Genomic DNA, 11,111 nt, shown 5'->3' with positions numbered 1-11,111 from the left:
ATTAGTGGGTACAAAGTATCATTCTAGAGGTACACAACTTGTTTTGGTAAATCCTTCTAGCCTACACTGACTTCTTCCCCTTTCACACAGTTTAAGAATTCCTGAGTCATCTTTATAATATGCGAATCCACAAAATCCACCTGTGTCTAGGCTACTTTGTATCATCCTCTAGGAACTTCAATTCTCCACTGGCCTAGCATCTGCTAAGCCTTGAATGAGCACCCAGGAAGCTCTTGGCCTGTCAGTCATCTCTCCATGCTGCAGCCCATCATCTTGCATCCTCGAAACCTTCTAGAGTGAAGGTCGAATTCCACATGGTGGGGTCCTAGTGTGGGCACCCTCATCTGGCTCTCGAGCACCATTGTCCTGTGCCCTCTCTGGGGCTCTGTTCCCTCCAAGGACCTCTGCCAGCCCCACTTCCCTCCTCCTCCCAGTTTTCCTTTTAAACCCTGCTCATCCTGTTTCAGCTCAAGAAGTCTTTCTTTGGGAACTTTCCCCTCATCTACCAAGCCAGGTCAAGTGCCTCTGTCATGTGATTTGATGACTCGTTTCTTCCCTTCAGAGCATTTATCTCAATTGATAGTTAAACTTTAATTGTTGGGATTTGTTGATGATGCCCCTGACCTCCCACAAGGCCATGGGCTCCCTGAGAACTCTAGCTGGGTCTGATTGTGCCCACAGTCATCTCCAGCACCTCCCCCTGAACTGACACGTGTTAGGTACTCAAGAAACATCTTCTGAATAGGCCAATAAAGCCATGCTTAGTGCTGAGATGCGCTGGGATACGTACTCAACACCGAGATACAATCATTAAGACTAAATCTCAACCCTCAAGAAGTTCACTGTCACAGACTGAAACAGAAACAGAAGGACTTAGGGCACTGGGGAAGAGGACTGATTTTCCTTCTCTCCCCTGGGACACGGTTGGAGGAGTGGCCTTGTTAGGACACCTGCACTTGACCTTGCCCCTTGGCTTTTGTTCTAATGATTTCACCATATTGACCCAGGTCACCAATGGCCTTTCATTATGCTTAAGGGTTTGCAGTTTTACTTTGGTTTCCAACGCAGGTAATAAACTTTCTCTAAAACTTTCTCTCTCTCTCTCTCTCTCTCTCTCTCTCTGTCTCTCTCTCTGTGTGTGTGTGTGTGTGTGTGCGCGCATGTGTTGCTAGGGATGGAACTCTGTGCTATAGGCATACTAAGTGAGCTCTGTCACTGTGCCTCACCCACCCCAAGAGAGAGTATTATTTGTCTTCAAGGAAGGGCCCTTTAATCTTGCTTCCTTCTCAACTGCTCTATGGTCCTTGCTCTAAGTAGCAGCTAATAGCTGAATAGAAGATGGTCCAAAGACTGAAGTCAGGCGTCACCTAGTGGTCTAAGTTGGGATTGTCTTTTTCAGAGCCAGGACAATGGTTGCCTTACCACAGTGTCTCTCCAGCTAGGGACAAGAAACCCCTAGGAAAGGAAGCTGTAAGCGTGCCCTAGGGAAAAGGTGGAGTATAGTTCATGCGTTTCCTGGGCAAGCGCTCTCATGGCAGGTGCTCCTGAGGTGGCCTCACATGGCGTTGGCTGGTCAAGAAAGAAAGGAGACTTACAGCCGTGTTCCAACATGATTTCCACACGATAGTAGAATGCATGCTCAGGGGGAGGCACCTCCCTGTTGTCCTCAACAGAGCCTTTTAAGGTGCTCCGTGGATCCTCCAAAATCAGTGCCAGGGACATAGTCTCTGCTCTGTGCCACACTTAAAGTTTGCAGCGTTACTTGTGAGTTGGAAGCTAACCTATCGAAAACCTAGTTCCTGATGACCTGAGTTCAATTCCTGGAACTCATGGTGGAAGGAGAGAACCAGCTCCTGAATGCTGACTTCCAAACTCCAAACACACACACACACACACACACACACACAAATAATAAATAGTAACAATAATATTTTAGATTGTAAAAACTAAAGGTTAGCCTATCAAAAAGAAAGAAAAGGGGCCCAGTCCTAAAACAGAAAACATCCTGAGTGAAGCAGAGAATCCAAAACATCAGGTAAACATCAGGTAAAAGATCTACCTCGGCCCCTCTGATGTTTGGAGACTCTGGCCTAAAGTACATTACATATATTTAAATACAGCCAATGGAAAATGCATCTGACTATGGATGGAGTGACCAGTGGCCATAATGTTATTTTAGATGAATATGTATTATTTTCTCGGTATGTATTTTTTTAGATATACATTTGGTGCCAATGCCTTTTTAAACCTTAGTTCAGTAATGCTTGGTGATTAAAACAGCATCATATTTTATAGTTCCAGGCTAATGAAGATAAAATTAAAGATTCAAAAGAATCTATAGTCTGAAGAGGCAAATGGGAGCCAAGGTAGAAGGAAGTCTCTTGGACTTGACTATAAGCCACTGAAGTTTTTGGTCAGGGGAGTGTCCTCATTGGACACATCCAAACCACAGCTTACCCTGCGTGCTGCATAGAAGATGGGCTGCAGGAGAGCAAGTGTAGCGATGGGCAGATTCGGGAGAACGCTGAAATAGAAATGAGACTCAGGTCTGGGCAAAAGTGAGCCACAGAAAGCTAAGGAAGAGGAAGATGAACGGACATCAGGAGAACTGGGGTCTAGTCAGGTATATTGCACATGCCTGCAGTCCCGGCACTCGGGAGGCTGATGAATTCAGAGCTAGCCTCTGCTAAAACAATCTTGTTTCAAGGTGGGGCAGTGGGTCCTGGGTTCTTATCCTACGTTTGCCATTTATTCACTTTTGACTGTAGTTTTCTAACCTACAAATACCCTCACTAGTGGATAAAAATGTGAGACCTGAACTTTAGGCAGAGCCCTTAGGAAAACTGGAAGAAAGTGTGGTTTTATAAAATGATAGAAAAAAGCCAGGGATGTGTTTGGGGAACATGGTATGGTATGGGGGAAGGGGTGCCTCTGTGGGCCCATGCTGAGACGTCCCTTCCCCCCGAGGTACCAGCCACATAGTAGAGTATAGAGTTGAGTTTATTCAGGGCATGAGGGAGGAGAGTAGAGGGAAGGGGGGGGCAGCCATGAACACGTAAAGAGAAGGGGGAGGGGTAAGGAGCAGGAGCAAGAAGAGAAGGGAACAAGAGCAAAAAGAGCAAGAGAGTGAGGAGGGGATGAGAAGCCCCTTTTATCCTGAGTCAGGCACGCCTGGCTGCTGCCAGGTAACTGCGGGGCGGGGCCTAGACTAAATGCCAACAGAGAGACCGTCTGCCATCTTGCTATGTGACAGGGAGTAGGAAGGAAGTTCTGTGCTGGCCTTTGGAAATGAGTCCCATTTGTGCCGTGCAGTAAGAATGCAGTAGGTACGAGTGCTGCACCTTTTCTCGTGCGTTATCTTGGTCAGTTTTCACTCACACGCACACCTATTTCACAGTTGAGAGAACAGAGACCTAGGGAAAGTCATAAGAGCTGCAAAGTGTGCAATGATGCTTTGCACTCCCGACTGTCAACTGTTAAGGCCTGCATACAGGTTAGAGCATGGGGGTGGGGGTGGGGCAGGGGGTGTCACCCTTTTAAAGACAGACCGAAGCCCTCTGCTTGGTTCTGGTCTGCCTCCTAAGCAGCAAATTACAAGAGGGAAAGATGCACGCCATAGACTCTATGACCTTCTAAGTCTGACTATAGATCTTTTGTTTGGTTTTATAGTAATATCTTGCTAGGTAGCCCAGGTTGGCACAGAATTTCTAATCCTGATTCAGGCTCCTGAGTGCTGAGTTTAGAAGTGTTCACTGTCATGCCTGGCTATGTGCACAGTTTTAAGTAGTGATTTGTTTGTTTGTTTTTTATCTTAAAAATAAAAAATAAAAAATTGGAGCTAGAGAGATGGCTCAGCGGTTAAAAGCATTGACTGCTCTTCCAGAGGTCCTGTTTTCAATTCCCAGCAACCACTTGGTGGCTCACAATCATCTGTAATTGGATCTGATGCCATCTTCTGGTGTGTCTAAAGAGAGTGATAGTTTGCTCATATACATAAAATAAATAGATAATTCTTTTTAAAAAATTTTTTTTAAATAAAAAATTAAAATAAATCTACTTTTCTTTAGTTAAATTGTTTCTTATTATTTTGTTGTTACTGTTGTTTTGTTTAGATTTTTCTTTTTTTTTGAGGCAGAGTTTCTCTGTGTAGCCCTGGCTGTCCTGGAGCTTGTTCCATAGACCAGGCTGGCCTCGAACTTCCTGCCTTTGCCTCTGAAGTGGTGGGATTAAAAGTGTACATTACCATTTCTTATTATTTTTAAATTTTCCTTTTTTATAAAACAATCTTTTAGATTTATTTAATGTGTACGAATGTTTTGCATATATGTGTACCATGAGCCTGATTCCTGTGGAGGTGAGAAGGGCCTTTGGACCCCCTGGAACTAGAGTTACAATGTGGGTGATGGGGAATTGAACCCAGTCCTCTGAAAGAGCAACAACTGTTCTTAACTCTTAAACACTGAACCATCTATTCACCCCCATGAATCTACCTTCCTTCAACCTCCTCCCGTTTCCTTTCAGATTCCGCCTCTCTTTGCCAGAGAACACCCAACGAGATGCTAAGGTAGGAACGCAAGCCCTCAGGGTACCCTGAAAAGGCATGAGAAACAGAATTCTGTTGTGTTGTAGCTCATGTATGTTGTTTTCTATGATTTCTCCATAATTCTAAGTTTTGGCTTTAGAATTTATTGTTCATTTGTTTGGTTGATTTTACAGCACAGGGGGTTGAACCTGGGCCTTTATGTTATTCATTTATTCATTATTTAAGCCCCTGAGCTTAGCAATATGCTTTTAGTGATATTACAGGGCTTTGAAAAGCTCTGTAAAGATTGCATGTGGTATTAGAAAAATAGGCATTCTCATGGGGTGGGGGTTGTTTCCTAGATAAAATGACCCTCTTGAGTTAAATTTAAGTTTCAGGACTTCATAACTAAGTTCAAAGTCATTAAGCCCACATCCTGCTTGGGAGTAGACCCCCTATATTGGCTATTTTTCTGTTGCTGTGATAAAATACCATGGCCAAAAGCAACTCAAAGAAAGGACTTGTTTGGGCCTTTGGTTTCACAATGGCAGGCATGTCCTGGTCGGGTAGCAGGAACATGAAGTGGCTGACTACATTTCCAAGTACACACAGGAAGCAGAGTGAAGTAGGGTGAAGCTATGAACTCTCAAAGCCCACCCATAGTGACACATGTCAGCTCCAGCAAGGGTTAAAGTGTTCCATAACCTCCCTCAGACAGTGCCATCCACTGGTGACAAATGCTCAAATACACGAGCCTGTGGGATACATTTCTCACTCCAATCCCTACAGACCCAGACTTGTAACGTTCATACTCTTAGATGTCAAAAAACTCGGCCAGGTCTATGACTCTCTGTGTTCCCAAACGGTGCTGTCACAGAGGGTGTAAGCACATGGCTTTCAGTGTTAGATTTCCTGGGTAGCATTCTGCCTAGCGCATGCTCACACACTGAACTTTAATTCTTCATGTCCTTCTTTCCATTAGAACTTCTTACTGAGCACAGCAATGTTCAAGACACATGTCACCCTTGTGACACTAACGTTCTCCACAGTGATTCTCTACTAGGGTCCACTTAGTCCTTCAGGGACCTCTGTCTACCATGACGTGTCGTAGGAAGAAGGGTTATACAGGGACACATGCTGGAGATGTGTCTAAGCTTTCCAGAGCTCACCAGCTAGCTCCAGCTAGCCCCAGCTAGCCCCAGCTAGCCCCAGCTAGCCCCAGCAGTAGCAGCAGCAACAACAACAAAAATCTCACTATTGAAAACCGGTTTTAGAATATATACGAGTATGTGTATATTTTTGCAATGAGTTGGAGGTGCAAATAGTAAACAAATATGCAGTGCATATAATATAGAAAAAGCGGAGTCGGCATTTGGAGCAGGGGCGGAGGTAGGGATCACTCAGGATTGCGGAGAGGATCTGCTGAAGCCAAATCCACGTAGCACGTAGGCAGCATGGTAAGTGGTAGGTAGTAAGTAGAGATGGCCGTTGTTTCTCCATTTATGATAACTGATCGTTATCTGTCTCTGTCAAAGGATAATAATCACACTGGCTTCACAGATTGACTCTGAGGCCAAACTGCAAGAGTGAAGTTGCACTTACTGGCTGTGTGCTTTTACCCAGGTTACTTAGCTTCTCGTGAGGTGATGCATGGAACTGAATTAATTGTTGCCATATCCAAGAAAAAGGTGGTAGTAAGACAGGACCAGGCCTAGGGTGTTACTCAAGTCAGTGACTTTAGCTGAGTTAAAAATAGATGTTCCATTTTAGGGAGAATCCTGAGATTGGTGTCAGGGGCGATATAGTCCATAAACTGGATTTGAAGATAGACCTTTCAGGCAAGCTTCTGACATCTGAAAAAGCCGCATCAAAGTTGAGTGTGGTGATGTACACCTGTAATCCCAGCAAAATGCTTAATGTTGACAAGACAATGTGCTGACCATGGCGTTTCAGAAAAAAAATGGCAATGGTTTGTGCCTAGAATTTACATAGTATTAACTTGTCCAGTTCTGACAGCCACCCTGTAAGATGCTGCTGCTGCTGACTATGGTGGCGGTGATGACAATGATGGCGGTGATGAGGGTTGTGATGAACATGATAATGATATCCTACAATTATTGTCTTCGTCTTATAGTTGATGGAACTGAGACACCAGGAGATTGAGTAACTCTTCTAATATCACAAAATAACTAGGGAGAAATAAAACAAGAGAGATAAGCCTAGCCAGACTGTCTTCAGGGTGGCCAAAACCTTTTTACTGATCCAGGTGTGGTGTCAAACACCTGTAATCCCAGCGCTAGAAAAGGCTAAATCAATAAGAACATGAGTTCAGGGGCCAACCTAGGCTACATAGGGACTCCCAAGTAAGTCTGAGTTATAGTGAGACCCTATCCCAGTAAACAGATCAAGACGTATTCACTAATTAAGTTGCTGTTCATCTAGGTCCATTGACTTCTTCGCAATTTAATTTTGTATGTTTGCATGTTGTGCCTATAAAATCCAGAAGAGGGTATCAGATCCCCTGGAGCTGGAATTACAGTCAGCTGTAAGCTCCCTGATGCGGGTGGTAAGAAATGAGCACCCGTCCCCGCAAGAGCAATGCGTGCTCTTCGCCACTGAGCCACCTCTTCAACCGTAATTTACATTTAATACCTGGATGTTTCCAGAAAGCAGCACTCTCTAGAATACCCAAATACCAGGATTTGCTGAAGATAAAGTGGGTGTTTAAGTTACACGGTTAGGTTCAGGGTATGATGCAGTACAAAGGGAGGCCTGTGGATGGGGGTCCCAGTAAACACAGGGAAGGCAGATGACTGCGAGCCTCTTAGCTCTCCATAGTTTTACCTGGTCTGTACCTAAACTACTACATGTGCTACTATCCCAGCTCTTTGTCCACTATCACCACTGTAGAAGGAACCTGAAGTATCGTCCCTGTGGGGAGGAAAGAACCTGGTGGCATTGCTTTCTACAAAGCGTTGTGTTCCTCCAAGGAAGCTCTGGTCATGGCTTGCTATCCAGCTGAATTCTGGGGACTTGCCCCAGCGGAGGCTGGCTGCTCCCAGGGACCTTTGACTTGGTACTGATACAGCCCCCCTTTGCATTCTAGGTTGTGAGATTTGAGAATATTCTGTCTTCCATTCTTCACTTCGGAGTCCTCCCACTGGCCAACAGTAAGGGTTTCTTTAAAAAATTATGAGACTCTGGTATTGGTTACGCTTTGGGTTTTGTTTGGAACGTTTACCCTGATGCCTGCATGTTTAGAGTGCCATTGTAAATTTGGGTCAGAGACAGAACTTTTCAGTGTACAGCATTAAGAGCTGAAGGAACCAGTTAACAGGATTTTGCTTGCTAGCAGCAAGAATTACAATTTTTAGCAAGAAATGTAGCTTGGCTTGAGTTAAAGGGATAAAATTTCTGTCTCCTCCAGGTCCACTAGAAATGATATTATTCTCTATCTTAGTTAGGGTTTTACTGCTATGAACAGACGCCATGACCAAGGCAAGTCTTATAAAGACAACATTTAATTGTGGCTGGCCTACAGGTTCAGAGGTTCAGTCCATTATCATCATGGTGTAAAGTATGGCAACTTCCAGGCAGGCATGGTGCAGGAGGAGCTGGGAGTTCTACATCCTGATAGGACTGCAGCCAGGAGAGACTGTCTCATAGACAGCTAGGAGGAGGGTTTCAAAGCCCACCCCCATAGTGACACACTTCCTCCAACAAGGCCACACCTCTTAATAGTGCCACTCCCTGGGCCAAATATATTCAAACCACCACAGGGATAGAAGTAAAAATTGACACTGAGGTTATTATCTTCTGCCCCCTCACATGCATGTGCACACACACACATATGTATATATGTATATACACATACATATTATATGTATTATATATATCTTCTATGAATATGTAGAAAATGAGAAGCATAGTCAAGCGTAGTTACTACTTAAATGAGAGAAAACAGAAAGTGTTTGTTTTGTTCCAGTATCCAAATATTCATAATTACGGATACTCTTTTAATGAATGTAAATTAATTACTAATTTTTCAACCAAGTGCTAGGGACATATCAATGTGAAGAAGAACAGTGATAGGATTAACGTATAGAAAAGGCTTCTAGTTCATCACTTTGTAAAATGTCTGCCAAGAAGTCTGTGCTGGTGCCCAATTAATTACCGCACATCTTTTTTTCTACATTGTAGCAAAACTGCAGCAAGGATTTCCTCTACCCAACCCCTACAATATCTCATTCATCAATTCTGATATTGAAGTTCTTGAGGTAAGACTCTGAATCTCTTCTTCACTACTTATTTTCACAGTAGAGCAAGCTTTCTGTTTTATTGCCTATTTTTAAAGATTTATTTATTTTATTTCATATGGATATGTATATGCATGGATGTATGCATTTATGCCATATTTATACTGGTTCCACACTAAAGATTCCCCTAGACAAACTATAAGGCTGAAATTGTGAATCTCATTTTATGAATAAAGAAAGTAGACCCAAAAAAGTGTAGTGTCTTGGAAAGGAAAATGGGTGGTATATTAGTCATTTCTCTTCTTGCAGTGACTAAATGTCTGACAGGATACAATTTAGAATTTAGGAGAGAAAGTGCTTTTGTTATTGTTGTTGTTTTATTGTTTGTTTTTGTTGTTGTTGTTGTTGTTTTGTTTTGGCATATAGCTCAAAGGGATACAGTCCACCACAGCAGGGAAAGGTGTGGCTAGAGAAACATCAGATACCTGGTTCCATTTCCTAGAAGTCAGGAAGCAGTGTACAGGAAATAGACCAAGCCATAAAACCTGAAGACATACCCCACTGACCCACTTCTTTCAGCAAGATTTCACCTCCTAGGCACCACAACTTTCCAGAGTAGTGTCACGTGCTGGTGGCCAAGTTTCTAAACACATGAGGCTGAGGAATATTTTGCATTGAAACCATGACAGCTAAGCACTTGATTGGTTCTTTGACACTTTCAGCCAAATGAACTTCAAGGCCTTCCCCTGAAGATCGTCCTCAGGATGCGGCCTACTGAAGGCTGCTTCCAGGGAGGGTCTAAGTTACTAACTTCATGGCACTGCTGCCCTTTCTTCTCTGCATTTTGTTGTTGTAGTTTGGGAAAGTAGAAATAGGTTTCAGAAAGCATCTCCCACCTGCATACTGGTGCACACGTCCTCGTGCTCCCAGACTCCCTCTTCTCCTCTCTCCACTATCTAAATCATATCTGAGGGCAGTAATCCAACATGGCCAGCCACTTCCTGCATTAGGGGCCAGCCACTTCCCGCATTAGGGGCCAGCCACTTCCTGCATTAGGGCCCTCATACAGGGTACAGGGGGTTGAGAAAGACTTGATGCTTTAGGCCATGGCAAAGAAACTTCCCTCCCTTCATGCAAACCCAGATATGGCCTTAATTTAAAATTGTCTTCATTCTGCATTCCTCTCAGGGTTTCCTTCTGATTTCTACTGACCTGGCACATGAAACATCCTCAAAGCCACAGTCAAATCTCCACAGCTGGGGAGGTCTGGACCTGGTACATGGACCATGGAGAGAACAGCCAACTCACTGATGGCCTGTTCACAATCCACCCCAGGAAGTAAACAGCCTTCAGTCCCACAGAACCCATAAACCTGGAAGATGAAGGCTGTGCATCCTGGTTATTAAAGCCCTCGTGAAAATGGTCTCTCTCTGGAGCCCTAAGAGACCTATTGTGAGGCCGACTAAGTTAAAATGCTGAACAGGCACAAGGCTGTGGGAGTGGGGTCTGTGTGCGTGAGCATATGTAAGCATGTTGTGTGCCTGTGCTTATCATTTGTGGGAAAGAGTGAGGCGTGTGGATCCGTCCAGGTGGGTAAGGAGCTTGTCCGTATTTGCATTGGTAAGGGTGTGTGTGTGTGTGTGTGTGTGTGTGTGTGTGTGTGTGTTCGCGGGCGCGCGCACAAGACTATGTCTGCTCTTTAGAGACTTTCTACTTTCATTGGACTTTATGTTTACTATTACTGTCCTATGCTTAATTAAAGTTGTTTTCTAGCCGGGCAGTGGTGGCGCACGCCTTTAATCCCAGCACGTGGGAGGCAAAGGCAGGCATATTTCTGAGTTTGAGGCCAGCCTGGTCTACAGAGTGAGTTCCAGGACAGCCAGGGCTATAAGAGAAACCCTGTCTCGAAAAACCAAAAAATAAAATAAAGTAAAATAAAATAAAGTTGTTTTCTATCCATGTCAGTATCTGTGTGTGAAAGCTCTTGTCCTGAATTTATTTTAATAAAATATGACAGAAAATGGAAGAGACTTGATTTTTTTAACTTTGACAAAGACTGAAGTTCTACAAATACAGTATTAAAAGGGAGCCGAGAGCCTCTTAAATCTTTCCTAGGGTCATCCTGTGTCATTTGTTTAAGTTTGTGATGTGTCCTTTCAAAGACTGGATGAAATGAGAGCTGAAGAGATGTCTCACCAGTTAAGAGCACTGACTGCTCTTCCAGAGGTCCTGAGTTCAATTCCCAGCAACCACATGGTGACTCACAACCATCTGTAACGGGGTCTGGTGCTCTCTTCTGGTGTGTCTGAAGACAGCTGCAGTATACTCACATA

The 11,111-nt window shown here is 43.9% G+C and overlaps 1 protein-coding gene across 1 annotated transcript in view; it reads left to right on the top strand.

Moving 5' to 3' along the window:
• The window catches only part of Bpifc (BPI fold containing family C), a 49,382-nt gene extending 39,293 nt beyond the window's left edge, over positions 1–10,089 (top strand). Inside the window, exons 12-15 of the mRNA XM_028776984.1 lie at positions 4,522–4,564; positions 7,629–7,692; positions 8,723–8,799; positions 9,967–10,089. Of these exons, the coding sequence (XP_028632817.1) occupies positions 4,522–4,564; positions 7,629–7,692; positions 8,723–8,799; positions 9,967–10,089 (307 nt within the window). The remainder of the gene's footprint in view (positions 1–4,521; positions 4,565–7,628; positions 7,693–8,722; positions 8,800–9,966) is intronic.
• Positions 10,090–11,111: the final 1,022 nt, after the last annotated feature.

This window comes from Grammomys surdaster, unplaced genomic scaffold (assembly GCF_004785775.1).
Source record: "Grammomys surdaster isolate TR1022 unplaced genomic scaffold, NIH_TR_1.0 275, whole genome shotgun sequence".
Taxonomy (NCBI): domain Eukaryota; kingdom Metazoa; phylum Chordata; class Mammalia; order Rodentia; family Muridae; genus Grammomys; species Grammomys surdaster.
The sequence above is the reverse complement of the archived record's forward strand: the minus strand, read 5'-3'. Positions and strand labels throughout refer to the sequence as shown.